The sequence below is a fragment of the Rhipicephalus microplus genome, chromosome 4 (genome assembly GCF_043290135.1).
Source record: "Rhipicephalus microplus isolate Deutch F79 chromosome 4, USDA_Rmic, whole genome shotgun sequence".
Taxonomy (NCBI): domain Eukaryota; kingdom Metazoa; phylum Arthropoda; class Arachnida; order Ixodida; family Ixodidae; genus Rhipicephalus; species Rhipicephalus microplus.
Window position 1 is genome coordinate 58,106,723 of NC_134703.1, and position 22,505 is coordinate 58,129,227.

At 43.2% G+C, this 22,505-nt stretch overlaps 1 protein-coding gene across 1 annotated transcript in view; it reads right to left on the minus strand.

Annotated features, from left to right (window-relative positions):
- Nucleotides 1–282: 282 nt before the first annotated feature.
- The window catches only part of LOC119171401 (unconventional myosin-Ia-like), a 138,888-nt gene continuing 116,665 nt past the window's right edge, over nucleotides 283–22,505 (minus strand). Inside the window, exons 21-32 of the mRNA XM_075892812.1 lie at nucleotides 22,355–22,422; nucleotides 20,996–21,212; nucleotides 16,565–16,714; nucleotides 16,292–16,360; nucleotides 15,617–15,652; nucleotides 13,553–13,639; nucleotides 10,833–10,964; nucleotides 8,785–8,891; nucleotides 7,852–7,987; nucleotides 6,623–6,775; nucleotides 5,179–5,306; nucleotides 283–3,844 (exon numbers count right to left, since the gene is read on the minus strand). Coding sequence (XP_075748927.1) covers nucleotides 3,721–3,844; nucleotides 5,179–5,306; nucleotides 6,623–6,775; nucleotides 7,852–7,987; nucleotides 8,785–8,891; nucleotides 10,833–10,964; nucleotides 13,553–13,639; nucleotides 15,617–15,652; nucleotides 16,292–16,360; nucleotides 16,565–16,714; nucleotides 20,996–21,212; nucleotides 22,355–22,422 — 1,407 coding nt within the window. The 3' untranslated portion in view covers nucleotides 283–3,720. The remainder of the gene's footprint in view (nucleotides 3,845–5,178; nucleotides 5,307–6,622; nucleotides 6,776–7,851; nucleotides 7,988–8,784; nucleotides 8,892–10,832; nucleotides 10,965–13,552; nucleotides 13,640–15,616; nucleotides 15,653–16,291; nucleotides 16,361–16,564; nucleotides 16,715–20,995; nucleotides 21,213–22,354; nucleotides 22,423–22,505) is intronic.

Genomic DNA, 22,505 nt, shown 5'->3' on the forward strand with positions numbered 1-22,505 from the left:
ATAGTTTTTCTCTCACTTCATGAAACAATTGCCTGTTTCAAATGAGTGGCTCGTTCAATGTGCTCAACTTTTTCTTTTACTCTCACTGTTATGTTTGTGTGAAGTATTTACAATGGTATAATGACGAACTCTCTTCTCATTATGTCGTTAAGAAAGGAGATTGTTCGCAACGGAGTTGTTGCGACCATCGACGATGTGTTTGAAAGAAAAATTTTTTTCTCTCATTCTCGCTCCTCAATCAGAGCTCACATGAACGTTTATAAATGGCGCAAGGTCTACCTCTTTAAAGAGAAATGCTTTATTTACAGATAAAGTGGAAAAATTTTTAAATACACGCTTTGTTAAGCTACGCACTTGTTATTAGTGTTCTCCATTTTGAGCAATGAATGCGTTTCCTAGTACGTCTTTCTACACTTTCACGTTTTTTCTAGACATCGGGTTATGCGTAGGATAACCTCTCGCTCTGTCAAAGTGAGGCAAGCAGCATTGTCCGTGTCGTGAACGCCCTCGCAAATTACAGCAGTGCTTCTCAAAACTGAGCCACGGATCCAGTGTTTTATTGGGGAACGCTGCTAAAACCACTGAGAACCGTTGCAAAGAAACACGTCTTCTAGACGTATTCGATACTTCCCAAGGCTTCGAAAACATCTGCAGTAAGAGACACATGCAGCAAAAAACGAGCTGAAGACACCTGCAGTTAGCCAACCACTCTAAGCGCCATCATTAACACCAGTTAAACGTACTACGTGGTACAGGAGGATGAGTCTTTAGGATGAGTCTTTAGAATGCGTCTTTATTAAGTTATGCCTGACGTCTGTGACGTCTGCACAACAGCTAGGATGTATTTTTTTTTCTTCGGAAGTTATTGGCACGCTGCACATTGACTTGACATTACATTAAACGATAGTAATTAAACGCTAGCTTGTAGCTTCACTGTTCGTTATTATGTGTTCACTGGCCTATAAAAGTGTAATTACGAGTTAGCCCCTTGATTTCAGTTTTACAAACCACAACTGTGCTGCTATTTTGACCCTAGCTTAAGGGTACCGATTAGAGTCTCTGTTCCAATCTTAAGCTCTCAAGCAACTGTATTCTTGTTAGTGCTTCTCAGATGGTCCACTCGCGTGACTTTTTTTTTTTTAGCGGAACGGTCAGACACCAAGCCGTCCGCGGCTTTGCAGGATCAAAAGAAAGAAAGAAGTTGGTTTACGCGAACAGTACTGCGGCAGCGTCTGACGAAGACAGAATGCACGCCTCAAAGGCTGCGATGCCCAGTGCTCTGACGTGATGTGTGAACCGGAGCTATATCAAGTGCACGCCGGAAGTGAGCAAAATACGACCGGAAGTTGTTGATGAGCCATACGTAATAACGGAAGTGGCAAAGGCCAGGGAACTCAAGGCAGAAAGTCTGTACCAGGAAATCACGGGACAGAAGTTGAAAGCTATGTTAAATACATTAACATGACATTTTCATCCAATCTCATTTAAATGTCCCAAGTTGTCTGGCAACCCTTCTTTCTCTGCATAACCTCGTAAAGCTGGGTATGTACTCTCTAACCGAACGTTTTAAGAAACCAGTACTGAACTGTAGCTTTGTAGTGCTCGAAATGTATGGTGAAGGGACAAGTGTAAGTAATATTTGAAGGTGAGCAAGACCGAGGTTTAGAAGGGAGGACCCTTTACTCTGGAACTTTATTGAGCCTTATCGATTCTAAATGCCGTGTGTGTTCACTTTGTGTGTTCCCGTGCTCACTTCAAACCCGTTTGTTCGGTGCGCTTGTACATCTAATAAGAAAAATAGAACGTCGCCCAGAAGGTTCTCGAGTGACTTCTGTCCAGGTCTAAGTGCCCGAGGTGTTCGTAAATGTTTGCGAATAACTGCAAGAGACTATACTCATCGAACGCCGCTCATTTCTTTAGCTTCTCAAAGCAAGTTCGTGGTACTTTGTATCCACTTGGTTGAAAGGGCCCAATTTGCATAATATGCCGTTGAAAACATTTGACGTGATGCATAGAGTAGGTTGGCGACAAGAAGCAACAAGTACCTTCTACAAAAATTTTATAGAAATGGTGTGTCCAGAGCCTAACGCTCAGGGAAACACGTCGTAAATAACCCGAATGGTCCGTCTTTCACGCAGGAAAATATATGCCCTAGTACTTATGAGTGAAATTAACAATGTATCAAGAAATATGACGATAAATAGGTCAACGAACAAATGATATTCAAGTCGCTAGTTAAAAAGAACTGCTCGTCAAAGAAGCGAAATGGTTTTAAAAAGGCGTTGCCTGAAACAGCACTGGTATTTCAAACGCCTAAAACTTTGGCACCGTTTGCAAATGGCACAGATCCCCACTGTAACCAAAGTCATCTCTACCCTATGACTCGGAAACACAACATCGCTGGGTAACAAAAATGACATTTTTTTTACGCATACGCGCCGACGCTTCTTAAAACCTTGCTTTTCTGCCAAAGCTGCGTGGATGCTCCAAGGAAAAAAAAAAAAAGAAGCCCTCCGCCCCCCCCCCCCCCCAACGTTTATTAAAGTCTGTGGCACTACTTTTGGCATCACGTTTTGACAACTTTGACGTCACTGCAGAATTCGTCGAAGTTCGTGCCCGTAGTGTCGCCGTTAAGAACAAAATCATTGTTTACGGGGCTGGCAAGACAGTTTGCAATAATTTGAAAGATGCAAAATATTTATGGTGCAAGCAATTATTTAGCGTGAGCACCAACATGACTGAGAGTAATATTCTTGAACATGGCGTGTCGCCGTAGCTAACGTTTCGAGAAGTGATACTCTCTCCTGGAAGAATATTGCCGGACATTGCAGAACATTTCAAGGACATATCAAAGACATTGCATCTATTTTGCCGAGGACAATAAGATTTTTCCAGCCGTTAGTTCCAGCAACACTCCCATGTTCGTAAATATTAATCTCTCAAAGCGTCAAATTTTTTTATAAACATTTGCCTTCTTTGAATGTAGAGGGCGGCTTTTAGTCCTTTACACTTATTTAGGCATACATCAATGTGCAGAGTGGTCGTTTAAAAGCGGAAACACACCAATTAAAAAACAGTGTAAGAGGATTGAACGAAATCGTTTTTAAGATACAGAAATGTCTATCCAGATCAAGACAAAAAATCTCAAAGTGCAGACAGCTTTAGAAAGCCTTATTAAAAGAAACGTCCAGTTATATAGAACCCATTCTTCTTGATTGCGTCATGGTCTCACAGAAAAATGGCGCTTTCGAAACCATTATCTCGGAGGCACCAATCATCCCAGCTGCATCTCTCGCTCCCATTAAAAAAAACTGAAAGAGAAGCGTGTCGCGCGTTCTTTGAACTTCTCATATGACACGAAAAAGCCTCAAGTCCCGCCACTTCAGGCCAAAAGACGTACCTACATACACACCTCGAGTCCCGTTAAAAAAAAGTAAAACTGCGTGTGGCGGCAGCCACGTAGGAATATTTGGCAGCTCTCGAAAGGCAGTAGTTTTGTTCGTCTTCTTCTTTCGTGGCCGAACGCAAGAGGGAACGGTGGAGCCCCGCTGGAACGAAAGGCATCAAACCCTCTGCTTACGCACGCGAAGGCAGAAGAGCGGTACAGCGACGTTCTTTCTGTGCATGGAGAGTTCTTCACGTCCTCGGCCTGTCCTCTCCTATGCTGGCGAGGGGGCTCTCGATGTGCAATTGGAAAAAAGTGCCCTAAGAAAGTCATCCTCATAACAACACTTCCATCCGGTTTCCCTTGCGGTAGATCCTGATCTGCCCCGGGTGGTGATCGCCCATCGAAGTGCAGCGGAACGCGAGCACCCCTGTGTCCTTGCCGAAGTTCACCTCGAACCTGCGACAAGGGACAGAGCAAGTATACGCATCGCCGTTATTCGGGGCGAAAGCTTTAGATTCGTCATCAAAGGCAAACCGTAAGTGTCGGAGTCAACACGAAAGGATACAAGAATCGTTATCACGTGATGGTGTCATCATGACGTTGGACATTGCCAAAATTTGCAACGTCACATGTATTTTTGTAAGTGCTGCAGCCATCGTGCATTACGTCGACTATGTTGACTGTGAGCTAATTTCTGAATATCTCGGTGGTAGACATAACAACGCTCCAACATCACAACATCAGACCAACATCACAATGCTCAGCAATTTACCCCGCCCAAATTAAAGCCCCACATTCACTCTCCAATCTGCTGCCACATTGCGAAAAGAAGTACGGGCCGGCATGACGTAATAATTTTTTTCTTATTATCGGCCCTTCTCGACCGCCCGATTTTTTTGACGCGATAGTCGGAGCACGATAGAAGACTGATTGATTGATATGTGAGGTGTAACGTCCCAAAACCACCATATGTTTATGAGAGACGCCATAGTGGAGGGCTCCGGAAATTTCGACAACCTGGGGTTCTTGAACGTGCACCAAAGTTTGAGCACACGGACCTACAACATTTTCGCCTCCATCGAAAATGCAGCCGCCGCAGCCGGGATTCGATTCCGCGACCTGCGGGTCAGCAGCCGAGTACCTTAGCCACTAGACCACCGCGGCGGGGTCGTGATAGAAGACTAACTCAGCAGCAACTAGAAATCTGACCAGATCCTGGCGTTACGTATTTCACTATTGTTTGTTTGCAAAGCAATAAAACTCACAGATTTCTTTATGAATTCGTCTAATTAAACGAATTCATGAGAGATTCATAGACGAAAGCTTTCTTATTTTTCTTCTTAGTCGATTGTATTGACCCCCCCCCCCCCTTCCCTCGGTGCAAAAACACTGCCTCCGGAACTGTCACACCTTGAGCAAGGGACAATGTCATGCGAAGACATCGGCATGTGACGTCATCCTGCGGCTTCGAATGCACTTGTTGCTTTGTTTACGGTTGTTTTGGCTTTTGCTTCGGATGTACGAATGGTTCGTGAGCCGATTTGAATTAGCCTAAAACAAAGAGTAAGGTGATGCAGTGCAACTGCTGGAACTTTTGCTGAACTTCGTCTTGCAATAAGGCGGCTGTGGGCCACACAGAAACCGTATAGGAACAAGGTTTAGGCAGATTCATGCAATATTCGTCACTCGCACGCTGGCCGGTGCGTTTGCGCGGCGGCTTCCATGAACGCTATAGCTACAGATTCTCATCTGGTGTACTAATGCAAAACTGTATGGTTGGCAGCGCTTACTCTGTCGAGAAGTTGACTTCCGGCGTTTTCCCGGTGGCGTTTTGAATGACGAGAAAGAGCTTGGTCACGATCTCGATGACGTGGCCAGTTTCGAAGATGAAATCCCCTTTCTTTCTTGTCGCTTCAGTCTGTTAACGACAAAGACAATGGTTAGTCAAACAGTCCTGCATTGTATTCGTGAACGTCACTTGTTTAGACACGTGTTATAGAGTAACATTGTAGAGTGAATTTTGAGAGTCCATTTCTTTGTTTAACATCACCTTAATGAAACCAAGAAAGGTGTAGGTGATGTCAATTTTACTGTTTTATATGTATTGTAGTCGGGCAAGGACCGTACCTGAAACCTTCGGATTACGCACCCGATGCTCTTACCCATTGAGATACGATGGTGATCGTCCCCTCATCAGAAATTTATGTGCTTGCGAACCTGGGAGTGTTACACAGCGCCACTCCTAACCATGACGGCGATACTTGCTCACCCATAAATACCCGATAAGTGAACGAGAGGATGATTGTCACCGTAGCTCAGTGGATGAGAGCATCAGACGCGTAATCCAAAGGTTGCAGCTTCGGTCTCCGCCCTGTGGCACGTGGTCTTCGAGTTCTCAGAACTACCTTCACATCGAAATTACAGTTACTACAATACACTTAAAAAGTACCTTTAACATCTCCTATAGCTGCCTTAAATTCAGTATCTGCTGGCTTTCATTAGTTATGAAGTTAGGACACTCGTTTTTCTTTTTTTTTCTACAAAAAAAAACACTACAGGTTAGTGGCCAAAAAATGTCTGCCTGTGACAGCAAACAAACTGAAAGAAATCCTGCTCAAACAAACAAAAAAACGTCTTGATAGAAGTGGTATCACTTTTTTCGTGTCCCGATATACTGCAGTATTCAAGGGCATTACTATAATGCAATACTTCAAATTCACTTTCGGGGCAGGCGCCAAGAAATTTAAATAATTTACAGAACATCTTTGCCCTGATTTGTTCTCTATGTATGATCGAATGTTGCGTTGAACCTAAGACGCCGCAGTTAAAAACTAATTGCCTTAGACGATTATTTACTGATAGGAGTAAGTACATTTCAGCCTTTAGGCAATAATAGTTTTGTGGGCACGTAATTTCCGAAATTCTAGCTGTCCCTACCTTCATCTACACATGAGTTATTGGGATTGGTGAATATTAAAAAAAACTACATTTTATCCATTTTCTACGTTGGACCACTCGTGTAGAAATAGAAAAAAAAAGAGTTTGTCAAGACTCTGTTGATTGTGGCCTCTAATAGTTTTACCGGAATGCTATAATGCATCACACGCTCACACGTAATATGAACAAACACATGTTAGTCATAGATTACATTCTATGCCGCGAAGGACACTTCAACAAAAACGCGCTAGAAAGAATGAAGAAACAAAATAAAAATCTTCGTTCGTGCAATATTACCGTGCGTATATGAAAGACGGCGATGTCGTCCAGGAAAGGACTGAGCGATATCCTGTATATGTCGGTCACTGGAATGCGGTACTTTATCTGCAAGGTCCGCTGGTCCATGATCAGCATCGCATTGGTGCTCACCACGAACAGAGTCTGCACGCACTGCACGAATGGATAACGGGCTTTAGCTTGAATGGGTCAACAAAGATCTCTTGTAAATAGCAGTAGATCAAAGCATCAACCTATTTTACACGAAGGCAACCTTACTGCGTAGAAGTCAAGAAAAGGTATGAATGTTTGTCGGTGTCTAGCGCATAATAGCTGTACACACCAGTGGCACTGAAGTATTGCGTACGTGGCCTCCGCGATTAGCTCTGGTGGTGTGTGGCACAGTGCCGGAACTAATCGCGGAAGTGACGTTGTGCATAGCTATTAGGACATAGGTAACATCTTGATGAGGAGTGCTTGCTTCCGAGATTGGGCTGGGCGCAGAACAGATAAAGGTAGCCTCCCGATTTTGGGGGTCATGCACCGTAACATTTCACGAGCGAGTAAACGAGAAGAAAACACCAATATGCATCATCTAGAGGCTCGTTCACGCTCACGACTAGTACCATCCACGTGACCCAGGTAGTCACGGGGCGACTGGTCACAAATGGCCACTTTGGCGTCAAAGCGACTGCTTTGTCTGAATCACTCGCAGCTTGATATAGCAGTCGCAAACATATGAACCAATAAGGTGCGCAGAAACAGGGCGTCGACCTATATTTTTTACGAGGCAACAGCAATGCCAGCAGACGTGAATTCTTTGATTCTGTGTGTCGACGGTTGTCAGTCACCCGCACTTGTGAATGTTGGTCGAACAAAGTCGCTTTTCGGTCAGCGATCGTAAATTGTCGCGCGACCAGGGTAAGCCGCAGATGTGAATGAACCTTAAAAGCAGCTGTCGAAAGGATTTGTGTAGTAACACCATCAGATGAAATGTCAAATATTTTTTGTGTGCTGGTTTTTATTGTGGCTTCTCAATTAGAAATTATTTGTCAAGCAACTGTAGGAAGTACCTATACATTAGTAGCTGAATTACGCGAAACGGGAAGGAATACCAGCATTTGTTCATGCATGCGTGTGTCCTTTCAGTCGTGTTGATCTTATCTAAGCATGCTGCTCACGTGAAATGACGACGGTAAAGTGGTCAGGTTCAAGCCTATTTCAACCCGTGTGGTCACTACGAAACTCACCTTGCCACTAGACCTGGTTATCTTGCTGATGATGTCCGCGAAGACGATGTACTGGTCCCCCGTTTCGTCCGATAGCCGTTTCCACTTCACGTTCTGGCGCAGCCGTACATAGTCACCCCGGAACGGATGGGACACGCTGAAATGAGTAACAAAAAATGACTATGCTTCTGCACAAAGTGCAAGATAAGCAGGGACCCGAAACGTTCCAGTATTGAACAGTATATTCGTAATGATAAATCGTTAAAGAGCGGTTGTTCATAGAACCACCGTTTAACACTGAAGTATACCATAACACTGAATTATACCATCTAAATGAACATTTCGCTTATCACATTTACGGAGCTACTGCGGCCATCATCGCCCTGAACTACGTAGAAACAATGCTTACCTTTACAAAATGGCTGTTTCGAATAACGGTAGGTGAATGCACTAAAAGTAAATGAAGGCTACTGTTTTACGTCGTAACATGCGTTGATGCACGTGGCAGCATGTAATGATGTAAAAACCTTGGCTGTAACATGCACGAACCAGCCAATACAGCAGCCACAATTACACTTTATCTACAGCGTGCAAAGTGCATGTCAGACAGACGTGACTTCGTGTTCATATAATGTGGCAGGACGCCAAAACAACACCCAGGATTCATATCTTTTCATCGCAGTGCTCAAGGCAACTCAGGGCAATAATGAACGGCGATATGTGAACGCCAAAATGTGAGCCTAATGCATTGCATTGAGTTTCTTTTTTTTTTCATTGACATGGTCTCAGTTTTTGGAGTTGGTCTATTATTCATGCCCGCAAATCAAAGATAACACCTTGAATACATGTGGAATAGAAGTTTGTAGCATTCGGCATTAAATGCGATGACGTTAGTTGGAAGGACATGCAGTTTAAAAGGAAGGGTGTGAAATAAAACGCATCAGCACCACTTACCTCTTCGGATAGGAGGCCTTGTTGTCTTTGAAGATGATGCTGGCAGTCATTTTCTCGCGCATGCGATTTCGAGCAGTTTGATCGAGTTTCTGCTTGTACCTTGTGCACTGAAATGAAGCGCGCCAACTTTTATGTACTTTATAACGCACGACATCAACAGTCAACGTAATGATTGCGTTCACAAGACACGAGCTCTCCAGGACATGCGTAAACGTAAATGAAACATTTTGATCTTTGAGAACAGAGAGGAAGCAGAAAAACTGCTTGAGTAGCCACTTAGGACTAGCAGGGCGCCACAATCGAACGGTGTGCCCAGCGCACGTAATATAAATTTGCATCTCAGACCTTTCTGCACTTTTTGAGTAAATTAGTCACTTTAAGCGAATGAAAATAAAAGTATATTCGAGCTTAAAACACACCCAACGCACATGGATGCATTAGTGAGATAAATAATGCTGCTTCTGCGTGGTCTGAGCTTGCACAATTTCAATAGCAGAACAGGGACTGTTTTGATTTCAAAAGCATAAAGAACACAACGCTATTTATTTCTTCAATATGCCTAGCTATCATACTAGCTTGAAGTCACCTGATGAAACAAACTAGGATGCCTTGAAGGATAACGCTATCATCGGGTGAGTTCCACAACCACCACTTACGTGTATGAGCCAGGAAAGTAAGTGGTCGAAATGTTTAAAAAAATCATAACGCTCAATGACGAATACTGCTGTGCTTCTTTATACGTTTTACTCGTCAAAGGGACGTCAAAGTACAAAAACGTAACCAGAAATACTCCGCAATGTACTCAGAATAATATATATAGCTCGTGTCAGTGAACTCCTGAATTTCTAATGGTCTGCACAAACTTTTATGCATTAGGTTTTCGCAAATACTGAGTCTTCCATGCGCACATTAAAATTCGCTGACGCGATGTGAGAAATAGATGACAGAAACCGACGAGTTTTCCCCACACGAACCGTAGTACGGTGTGCTCCGGCACTGCTGGCCATCATCGCAAAAAGAGCCATGCTTTCGGTGCCAGACAACACACTACCCGATTACACTTGAGTATTGTAGCATGGCAATTATTTGCTAGTATATGACTCGGCAAGACAGTAAAATTTCGTGAAGTTGTCTTTTTTGTCTTTTGCTGATTTCACGCTATTTTCTTGCGTTGTATTTATTCACTTTAGCCAAGCGTAAACTTAGCGTAATAGTATTAGGTGTCTGACTGGATATCGGACTGCTGCTACTGCATATTGCTGTAAGGTTAAGTTGCTCACTTTTTAACACAGACAAGGGCGATAAGAAGGACATGACTCGTGTCCTTATCCCTCTTGTCCATGTTAAAAACTCCGCTACTTTACCGTACGGCAAAATGATTGATCACCAACCAGCCCAGTTATCAACTTTATTGTACTGCTACATAATTTGACGTTTAGTATAAATATCTGCCATACGATAGCCGAAAGTGCACAAATGAAAACAAACAACTGTAGTATTTTGCACCACTTCCCGACCAAGTAACGTATCCTAGTGTAACTCTTCGTGCGTACCCTAATTTTACAGGGTGTCGAAAACTCCTAGCTGTAGTACTCTGCATGGTTATGTACATCTCCTAATGATTATTTAACTTTGATCACACATCATACAAATTCATAGGAAATTCCGACGCCTTGTATCTAGAACACTTTCTCTTGGTGTTACTCATTTAAGTAAGTAAAAACACCACAATTTTATAGAAAGAAAGCAGGCCAGTGATTCTCTCCTGATAGATTCACCGTGCCAACCCACTTGAAAAAGAGAGAGAGAGAGAGAGAAAGAAATTACTTACTGGTCAGCAAGAATGTAGAGAAATACGTTTTCATATTGTGAACCACTTCGAAGCACTAGTTTTTTTAAAGCTTTTTTGAACTGTGGAAGTTATGTATCTGCTTGTGTTCTTGTCTTGTATCAATTGTTATTGTAAAGTGATGCCAAAGAAGCCGGTGCGTGACTACAGATGTGGGTGCCTTCTTAAAGAACGGCCAATACGTTCGTGCGTAGCGTACCCTCCATTTGTGATGCAACTTCCTCAGCAGGTGGCTGGTCTGCAACAGGAACCGAGGCGCCGGGGGCCACGAGCGGTCCGCCGGCGAGTCCGATGGCAAGTTGCGCGCCAGCCACAGCAGGTACCGCCGGCGCTGCGATCGCCAATTGGGACGAACAACATCACCAAGGGGGAGCGACCAATGAGAGCTCGGTCGATGAGCCTCGCACGTGAAACGTGCGCATGCGCTGTAAACAACCTCCTGACAGTTTCGTTTGCCTTAGCTTCAATGACTTAGACCCCCAAAATCCTTAGCACAATGTGTCGCTTCACTGCCCCCCCTCCCGTCCTCTCCCGAGAAAAAATAAAACACATACTTCAAATATTACGCAGCACATTGCCTGATTGATGTCAAATGGGAGCTTGGGGAAACCACTGCGTAAACAGACGTCATCTGAAGTTGTTTATTGCAATATCTATGCATTTTGTTGACCTGTAATAAAAAAAATTGCACAATTTGCAGTTTCGTTTTGTAAATATTTTTTACATAGTGAAAGCACGGGTACTTAACGTTTTGAAAGCGGTGTTAAGTTTATCAGCATATTCATGAATTTTCGGGGCCAGTGGAGGAAAAACCAATTTAAAAACAAACCCTGAAATTGGAAAAAAATAGCCTTCACACAGGATGTAACGCATGCAAACAGTCATGCAAAAAAAAAGAAAGAAGTAATTTAACATTTGACTGACGGGAATATTTACCACAGCTTGCGATTAGCGACCGGAAAAGAGTGAAGCAAATTCTTCAAAACTGCGGCAAGCCATTACACCGATTCATTTATATGCCAAAGTTGCTGCCCAAAATGAACTCGCCTTATTACAGCGATCACCATGAATATGTTGTTTTCAGGTTCGTGATATTGAAAATGACGTCTGCAATACCAACAATCAGATAATTTGAAGGAACTGTGCAAAAGCGTCTGACACCTGCGCCGGCGTCATTATTAAGCTGCACATCGTCTTTAATTCAATTCCTGATTTCAGCAGACAATAAGTTCATTTCATTTTTTTTCTGCTTGGAAGGCTGTTGCACCTAAATTACACACGTCTCAACTTGAGTTACTCTATGAGTCCGAATATGTACAAGGTGAAAAAAAAAAAAACTAGCACAGCTTGTACCATGCGGATGCAATGCTAAAGAAACTGCGAAGCTAATAGGCACCTTCGAAGTCTTGACTCTTGCTGTTTCGATAAACTTTGCACACTTTCTCATTCTTTTGCTCGCCTACGCATTGCTTCTATCCTCTTCTGCCTGTTTCTTCTACGTATTTTTTCTCAGCTTATTTCAATTCGTTCATTTCTCTTTCTAACTTTGCTCCTCCTTCTTTATTTTTATCTTTCTTCATTTTCACTTGCTTCCCCTTCCTTTCTATCCAGTTCTCTATCTATCTCTCGCTCTATTTCTTTCTGTATTAACCAAATATAGACGCTCATTTCGCTCTCGACGAAGTACTGTAAGATGTGGAGCGTGTTAGGGCATGCTGTGAGAGCAAAACTATGAGACTGAAAACAATAGGAGAACACGATGTCGCCTTCACGTAGCGTGGAGTTATAAGACTTGCATGGCCTGTTCTCTAGCGAATAAACAAAATGTCCGAATATGGTTATTTTCGTTCCCTCGTTATGCATAGTTATTATGCTTAGGTATAATAAAACATAACAAACAACTCAGGATAGTTTGTTAACGTTTTTGTTTACATATGAACGAACTGCTAAAAAATGGATGTAACTTTTTGTGTTAGACCTCTGCTATTAAAACACGCTGATTCTACAGTGTGAAACGCATACATCCGATGCAATTTTACGGTTGTGTCTTAGTTTATATGAGGAATTATTCCGGCAGTAAGAGACTAAACACAGTGAGGGGGAACAAGGCGTAAATATAGAAAGCAAAGTTACTTCATTATAAGCGACTTGCATAATTGTTACAGCTATACATCGATTATTCTTTCCAGGTGTTGTCACGCGGAGGTGTGTCTACAAGTAAGTGACAACCGCTAGAACAATGTTTCTGCTCGGTGTTTTTTTTTATCAAAGGTTTGTGTAAATGCGATTTAACAATCTTGTAGTCTGCGAGTATCTATAGAGTTTGAATTAGTACGAGTACTCACTGAGGATTACGCAGAATAATGAGTTCGTACTGGCTGCAGTTTCTATGTGTATGCATGGGTAGTCTGAGTGAGAGGTCGCCAGTACTGGCGCCAGCAAGGCTAACCGGTACGCCCTACTTCGCTCTTTCAAAATATCAAGCGAGAACTTTGGACATCTTTACCGAAGTAAAGGCACTAGGACGTCATAACTAGCGTTGCACGTAGCTACAAACACTTTGCTGGCATTTTCTCGCCTACCAGTGATCAAGTAGCCCACGAGTTATGTTTCCGAGAACACTCATTTAACAACTCTCGCAAGATACCGCTTTACTCCATGCTGAAAACCACTAAAGAATAGAAAAAAAACTTTCTTCGCTTTTCAAACAATTGTTACAGAAAGCATAAGGGCGAAGGCAGGCAAGCAATAATCATCTCGACTTAGTCGGCCAGTTGCGAGCGAGTGGCCATGCAAGGCAGCATGCCGGGTCCAGCCGCCATGTCTGTTGGAGGACATCACTATTGGAAAAAGCAGACTCTACAGCTAGGTTTCACAGTCGCGCAGGTGGCGGTTTTGTTTTCTTTCGGAGCCGCTCACCTTATAGAGGCGGTAGGACCTGCCCAGGACACGCGCCGCACACTCCCGCTTCCTCGCCTGCCTGACGCCGTGGAACTCCTCCCTCGTCTTCAAACGTCCATCATGCACACACATACACACAGAACAGAACCCCACCTCACTGCTGATTCACGGCGATGCACACTGACACGCCAGTCACGCGCACAAAACCAAGCAACAACGGAAGCATGCAACCCCGCTAGTTACGCCCCGCTTTCCTCGCAGTCCCGTTGCAACTTACTCGACTCGTGCAAAACAGCTGCAGCAAGCAGGTGCGAGCTACAGCGGCTACTGCGTTCCGCGAGGTATGAAAGATACGTCATCGTACGTTTGTGTGCAGCCGTCGAGAGTGCAGTGTGCTTCGAAGCAAGACACGTGCACCGGAAAACAAACAAAAAAAGCCCGAGCAGCAACGCAAAGCACAGCGCGAGGAGCAGGTGATCAGGTGTGAAGAGAGAGGCTTCGCATGGTGCACCTTGAAACTTGCGCATTACGTAGCCATTGGTAGCCTAGCAAAGATTAAATGAAAAGTTATGTGTAATGAATGTGCCGAAAATGTGCGGTAGAAAAAGTGATTGTTTAGTGTATGTGTCTACGTGTGGTGCCGCTTAGTGAGCGCAATATACTGCTGTCCCACGAAACAATACAGTGTCGTGTAGCAATTGCCACAACCTCGAACTACACAGCTGATTAGGTGTCCTCCTCATTAAAATTGCCATTGTCGATACGCTGCAGGACGAAGCCATCTCGAAGGTAGGCGTGTAGCCAGGAAATACCGTGTTCTATCTCGTGTAAGCGTCGAGAAAGCTAAGTCAACATTATAGTTAAGAAAATATTGCAATTAAGTGAACGCTCATCATGGTTGCTTCGAATAGGTTGGTCATGCAGCTTTTACGAAAAGAAGCACTAACTACAAGCACCTTATACCGCGTCAAATTGCCCAAAATCAAGTTTATGTTGTTTGGGTGAGTGGGTTAGTGCAGTGATCGCAAGATACCAACCAGTGCGCGTTTTAGAAACGCAGAGAATTGACAAAAACAACCAATCACACACAAAAAAAGCCTATCAACACTCTGAAATACATTTCACAAAAGTAAATGTGTCAAAATTTCCATTAAATAGAGTCTAGAATGAAGATCAATAAGCTTTGAGCAATCATCTAACGTTGTCATAGTAAGACATAATGGTAATAATTCATGTTGACAATTTAAAACATCGCGAGAAGTGCGGGAAGGTTCTGATCAACCATCTGTTAGTCACTTCAGAACTATCAGTATGACGGCCCTTTTCGTAAGCTAGATAAACTTCATAATACATAATCAATATAAGTAGTACGCCTCTTCATTCGTTTACTTCAAATTCACAGCTTAGAAAACTTGAAGTTTCCTGCTTTCAGTCATTTAGTATAAAAATAGCTGTTTATTAGGCGTACAGAGTACTTCGATAGTTTTAAAATGATGAGAAGAAAGTACATTAATAGCCATCAAATGATGCAAAACCTCACAAGAAAAAAAATACGCTATTCTGCATCTTCTTAGTTTTTACATTGCTGGAAAAAAATCTTTACAGAAGCGCCAATGTAAAAATGTCTTGCTCCGCGCAAGCAAAACGTAACCAGCTTTGTGCTGCGCGTTGTAATGTCGCGTGACGTATCAGGCGAAGAGTTTCGCATTTTGAACAAAAAGTACTGTTAAGTCAAGGATGTGGGAATTTCAATTTTTGTAGCCACGCTTTTCTCTCAATGATTCCACGGCATCCACGTCAAGTTTGAGTCAGAAGCTGTTTTTTGTATTTCTTCATAACACCAAACCAAACACGGGCACAGAGCACGTCCCTTCGTGGCGCGACTTTCGTGTGCTAAACGTTTTCAAAAATTGTAATATTTCAAAAAGTATCCTGAAGGAAAGTAGTGGTAATAAACGAAGAGCACTATTAGAAACACACAACAAAGAAAATTAATACTTTATAACGCAAGCACAAAGAAATAAAATACCGCAAACCAAATGAAATCGACACAGAAAAAGGAACAAAAAATTCAGAAATTACCACGAGATTTTTCCGGCGCTCGAACTCTTGCCTCGCCTAGAACAAAACAGGTGTCGAAATAACTTGAGAAATTTGAAAACGAACACAAACTATATGATCACGTGTGGCTACAAAGCAAGACAGTAATCATGCACAAATTTCTGCAGAAAGGCTCACGAACACTGCACCAAGCTGTAGGTTACAACGAATGCATTTAACTTTACAGTTCAGCTAGATTTTTCTATATCTTGTGCTCACACAACTTCATTCAAAGTTTTGTGAAAACGTATGTGCACTTTACATATTATACTGCGAATTAAACGAAAAGTAAAGATAAATTTAATTTGGAAAGCTCTTAAGCAGCATTGCTTATGCGTTTTCAGTGCCAACTAACTAACCGCAAGATCTGATAAGATCAGGTAGACAAGTACTTCATTTGACTAAGTTCACTGGTAGAACAGTTGCAGAAAGAGTAAACCACGAAACTACGTAATAAGGCATTACGTGATTTAAGGAAATCGCACAGAAAACCTTTGATAGTAGTAGCAAAGTTAAACAAACCGAAGCGCCAGTTTCTGCGTGTTTTTTTTGCAAGTGTGAAAATGATTGCTCCATTAGACAGCAAGTGCACACGAAACAACAAAAGTGATACGACATAAAGCGAACAAGGGGAAACTATTGTTATCAGCATACAACCTTCCATCCTCTATAATAGGCAGCAATGGTGGTCGCCGCTTGCCGCTTACGCAAGAACTCACGACGAGCCTATCGACAGAGAGGAAACAAAACAAAAAACAAAAAATCAGAAATAACGTAAAGCGTACGAAACACGAGAACAAAGCGCAAGGTCTTGTGCTTCTGTGTGCGCGCCTTTTGTTCTGTTACAGAATTAAGCATCAGACCGTCGTGCCACGAACACAGCGCCGTGCTTCAGCGTGCCTGGAGATACAGTAACACTCAAGGACTCACCTTCCAGCACTTGTAGTTGCTTGAAAGAATAACTTGACTTTCGCGCATGCGCAGAAACCTCTCCCTCATGACGTATCCTCTCCAGGTCTTCTGGATGAGGACGGCCAGTTCGCTCAACCGTTCGCGCCGAAATTCCTCCAGTTCGCAAACCTGCAAACACGAACATGTGTTGTTCTGGAAAGTTCGCCGGGTGGTGAACGTGAACAACGAGTAAACTCGTGAAGTTATACGGCAATACATGTGTAACAAAATAACACGATTAGTAAACATTGGTTTGCGCTTCTTACAGGTAGTACGGCGGCCAATTAAATGCTTTATACAACTCGAAAAGTACCAATTAGGCATTTTTATAAACGCGAGAAACACACCCGTGATTATAAGTTTTCTACTCTCCTCTTTCAGATTTCTTTGCGAATTACAGTTGTTTATGAACATTGAGGAACTTTTACTTTCTATACATTATCAAGTTCTATAAAACGCAAAAGGTATTTTGAGAAGTACACACGATAATGCCAGATCTCCAGGAAAGCACATCACCCTGTAAACTTGGCTTTTTTTCAGTACGAGCATTAGTGTGGCAAAGCACGCTCTACAGGCACTGCTGTAGTTCTGAGATTTTGTTTGCAGGTAGAGAGGCGAAGAAAAGAAAAGCCCAAGACATCAACGGACGTGTTTCCGGTTTGCTACCCTGCCGATTGAGAACAAGGTGAAAAGATAAATAGAAGGAAAGAAGTTACGATGAGCACCGCTTTATCTGAATGTGCATATTGGTGTCACAATAGGTCGATGTCCAATGTAGTAAGCTTACGAGCTTCAACTATTTTAATTGTAGCAAGAGGCTTGCGTGGCAATGCATAAAAGGTGTCCGATAGGTATTCAGAGATGGGTTAACGCTATTGCAGACGCAAATAACAAGTTCGCAATGGTCGCCACACAGCAAACGATTGATTACTTTTAAGGATGTACACCTGCTGAGCGAGTCGGATGCGGAACTGTTGAGGTTCCAGTTGGTCGTCTAATTAAACCTGATATTCAAAGACAGGTAGCCGAATAGATAGTACCCAAAATTTCAGTTTTGGTTCCCATAAAGGTTAGCTTCCTAACAAAATATTCTATAGTCAATTTAGGTTACGCCTCTTATTCGCTTCCCACTCCACTCGCAAACATATGCGTAGCAATCCCGTGTATTACTAGCATATGTGAGCTTATTTAGTTAAGTGGAATCGACCGACAAGTGACAAAAAAGATATTGATGCGATTTGACGAAAAATACACCAGCATTGTCTTTATTCTACTTGATATATAGAAATCGGGTTTGGTCTTGCCTAAGCTCCTAGCAACAAGTATTGTGCCAAGAGAAAGGCATAAGAAAAAAGAGACTGAAGAAATGTCTTGCGGGTGATGGACGCGCATGTTGCGGTAGTTTACAAAAAGCGCCACCCCCAAAGCAAGCACTCACCATGGCGCAGACGGACGAAGCAACCCGTGGTGGCGAGTAAACCATCCCGATCGAGAGGTTCTCCTTCGCAAAAACGCGTATCGAGTTTACACTTTTTATTTCGCACTGTCTAGAGCCTCGCGTTCCGTGGCACTACTACGGAGAGCCCCCGTCTCCCGTGAACCACCATTACCACTTCAAGCAGTGCTCGCGCCACCTCTCGACAATCGAAGGAAGGTGACAATAGCACAGTCCACGTTCGCGAGGTGGCGCCAAGAGTCGTTAGCAGTTCGCGATTTTTCCATACCATGAATATTATGCGCCTAAAGGGCCACGGCGTGCGGCCTACGTTCGCGAGATGGCGCCAAGGATCCGGGCGCACCAAAGTTACCGCATATGTTCGCCTTTAGGCAGCAGTGATGCGCCTAGGTGTGGCTAGCAACCACAGCTATGCGGCGACGTCAAACTCCGCTTTCGCAGGCGAGATGCTTGCGTGTCGCACCGATAGATTTGTCCGGCGGGTCTAAGATCAGCAATAAACTTGACTGCCTACGATTACACTCCAGTTCACGGCACCGGCGGTGTCCAGAAACACAAAAAGTGGCCCGAGCGTCAGCTTTTCTGTAATGCGTGGTTGCTGTTGAGGTTTGGAAGACACGAAACTGTGCCACGTAAAGGTAGCTTATATAACATCAGGCGGGATGAAAAAAAAAAACGCGACGCAAGAATTATTTCATACTACTGAGAATTGCATCTAATATAATTATTATTATTACTATCAATGTCATGCTGAGAAATTGAGTAGTTATTGTGAGTTATATAGCCAAACAAATACATTCCTTACCTGAGTTCGCAATTTAAATTTGAGTTCGTTAAGTATTAGTTGCGCTCGAATAGCACAGAAAACGAAAACACCCGTTGCAATCTTCACAAAGAAGAAGACTAGTGCAATTGGATGTTTTCGCGAATAGTAGCTTAAGCACAGTGGTTGTTCTGGAAGTGAATCGGTATCGGAGCAAACACGTGAAATAGATAGCTTCTGCACAATAGTTTCCAGACGCGAAATAGGAGCACTTAGCCCCAGGCCGCCGACAAATTGTCTTTAATAAAATACGTCGTTATGCAAGTTTTGAACCAGAACTGTAGCGCAATGACAAACGCAGTGACAACAAAAATGAAATGTGGCTATTCACGAAATGAGCAGCAACCTGAACTCCATTACGGCCTAGGCTGCCTTAGAGAAAAGAAAAAGGATTGAAACTTGGATTATAACTTTCGATGTTTTACTTGTCAAAACCAGAATATGATCACGAGGGACGCCATAGTGGGAGGCTATGAAATAGTTAGGACCACTTGAGATTTCTTAAAGTACAAATAAATTTACGTGCACGGGTGCTTTCGCAATTCTCCTCATCGGAATTTATTCACCATGGCCGAGATTCGAACCCATGCCCTCGAACTGAGCTGCCTGATACCTTATCTGCTAAGCTGCCATGGCGGGTGGAAACTTAGGTGGGTGATTAGTGGCTCAGATAGCTTGTATTCGCAGCTCACATATTTTTTTACAAAAAAAATTAAATAGAAGTAAACTTTGACATCCATATAATTTTTATTTTCACGTTGAAAACAACCTCAGCGGCTTAGCTTTGACCGTCTTCGGATGGCTGCCCTCATTCTGCTACTAATAAACCTGCTGGCTCCACAGAAGGGAAACATGATACGTACCATTAGTTCATCTATTTCAGACAAAGCTGAGCACTGTCTACAGCACGTGATACACCAAGGCCGTACCTGCCGATGACACAGTCTTATTGGCGCAACATATCAGGCCCAAAAGCAAGGCGCCTTTTCTTGTAGCAGCCTACTTGAAGGGACAAGGAAGCCGCAGACAGCCTCGGATATCACGGGCGGTGCCTTTAATTCCAGCGAGGATTATCTGCGCTCCGAACCTTATGTTCATCACACTGTCTGCTGCGTCGTTCTTACTCGCAAATCTCTCGGATGGCCCCTCGGCACGTCGGACGTATCCCGATAAATCCACGTCAGCTCAAGATTCTAGCTTCGGCGGTCTCTATCTTCTTCATCTTCTCGCCAGGGCTTCCCTAATGCACACGTTAATGAACACGCTCCCATAGTTTGATTAGTTGAGATATATTTAGTTAGGATACGTTGTAATATTTAGTTGTATAAGAAAAGCGTATAGTGTAGCACACCCCATTGCTTATTGCTGAAAGCTTCCTTCCATGAACTGTTTATGTTCGGAGATGTTGCGTGACAATATGAAAGTATCAGTGGATGGTACGTGACAATACGAAGATATGCTCCATAGTAGACGGATCTACATAAGCTCGGAATACTGCAGTTTGTTAACGTGACCTAAATAAGTGTATCGTTGTCTGTGCATTTTGCACGCATTGAAATGAGACCGTAATTACCATGCCTCGAGCACACGTCACCATATCTAGCAGCGCATCGTTTAAATTGTCAGTGAACCATTGTGGGTAACTTCTCGCACATTTTTCTGCAATGCGAGACAATTCAACTTCAATATTTTGTATACCTGCCAATCATGCGAAAGTCGCAAGTCCGCCCTTTGCACAGTGTTGTGAAAACAAAGTTTCGGGACTTTTGAATGACATAGGCCTCGTGCATACTGCAGCAAATTTCTATCTATCTTACAACAAGAATGTTATGGATAAAATGGTCAAATTTTATTGTTTATTTAATAAATCGAAATTGGCTATCTTGATTTTCTAGCACACTCTTACAGGATCTGCATACTTGGGCATGTTTTAAGGTCAAAGCACTTTATGGGTCCACTTAGTACATTTATTAGCTAACTTTCTCTCTGTCTCTTTGTTGTCACTAATTATTAGTACCCGGTCTCTCCTTTCTAGAGCAGGCCACCATGATTAACCTCCAAGTCTTTTCTCTTGGCTTCTTTTCGTTTCTCTCTCGCTACAACGAAAATGATCGCAGCTGTATATACACACCGTACGGTGGCTCTTGATGAATATCTTGGTCCGGCCGAAGACGTACTCGGACGGGTGGATTGGCAGATCTCGGAGCAGGAGCGTGACTCCGTCGATGGGCAGGCCCGTCCACTGAGGCCAGGTGTGAACGCTGAGCAGCTTGTAGCGCTCCAGAAATGCCACGTAGTCCTGCCTGAAGGCGAACCCCGCGCGACGCACCCTCAGGTTCTCCAACAGTCTGCGCGTGGGGGCAAACAAACAAAAAAAAAACGCCTGTTAAACAAGATGGGGGAGCTTAGAAAGCGCCATGGTGTAAAATATATACTGTATCTCACGCCACACACCATATCTTACACCATGAAAAGTGCCACGCTGGGAGATTTTTCTTGCACACTTCAAATTGAGCATAGGTCTTAAGTCGTTGCACTGCCAACAAATACCATTAGCATTTCTTCTCACCAGTGTTATCATGCATCGATGACCAGCCTCCCTTCAGAAAGAGCACTTCTCGAGTTCCAAAATATGCGATCAGAGTGCGAAGACGCACTCTGATTAAGCTTTTTGGGATGAAGCTGTCTCTTTCTACAACTATGGCACACCGAATCTTTTTTTTTTTACAATCTTGAATTTTTAGCTACTCGCTCTCTTTCTGTCTCTCCCTTTCCGCTTTTTTTCTAACTTTCCTTTTAACTTTTCTGTATTTTCTCACACTTTCCACAGTGCGGGAAGGAAGAAAGAGAGAAAAAACAACTTTATTAAGGGCTCAACGAGGGTGCTCAATTCACCTACCCGGTGTTTCGAATGGCCGTGGCCCAAAGCTTACCACGACCGTTTTAGCCGATTAAATCACTTTTGGCTGGAGACGGTAGTCAGTTGACAACAGGAGTGACTCCCATCACCAAAACAACACTGAGGGACGGAAAACAGCATTTATATTATTCAGGTAAGCTCGCAGCCTTTAGCATCGCCTTATTTATTATCTTTCCATATCTCTCACTCTTTTTTTTTTGTTCTGCCACGCAAGATAACGCCGGATAAATTGTCATATTGATGACAACATCGTACATGTCCTCATAGACTGTTGGTTTTAGCTGCGTCTAAGAACTCGTTAATGGTGCCACTGTCGACCCTTTCTCGATGTGGTCGGAGCGAAAGACCGAACGAAATGTTGTTAGGTTACAAGGGGAAAGCTTTGACGTAAACTGCTCACAACTTCCTAAGAAGAACGCAAGAGCATATTAATCCGCTAAAATTTCTCTGCTCTATCTAGAATAGAATCAGAGCGAATTCAAGTTCACTGCTCTTTGATGTCGTTATCACGTCATAAAACTAAACGCAATAATTGGACACACCACGGGAGTATAGGAAATTAAACGTTACCCGAGATACCGGACTTGATGCTGAACCAGTGCCATCTCGAAGATCATCGGCTGCTTGAGTTCATTTGGCTGCAACAGATATTCGAGAATTAGAGCCAACTGCAACAAAATGCGTTTTTATACGTACTGATAACTGAAAGCGTGCTTTAAAC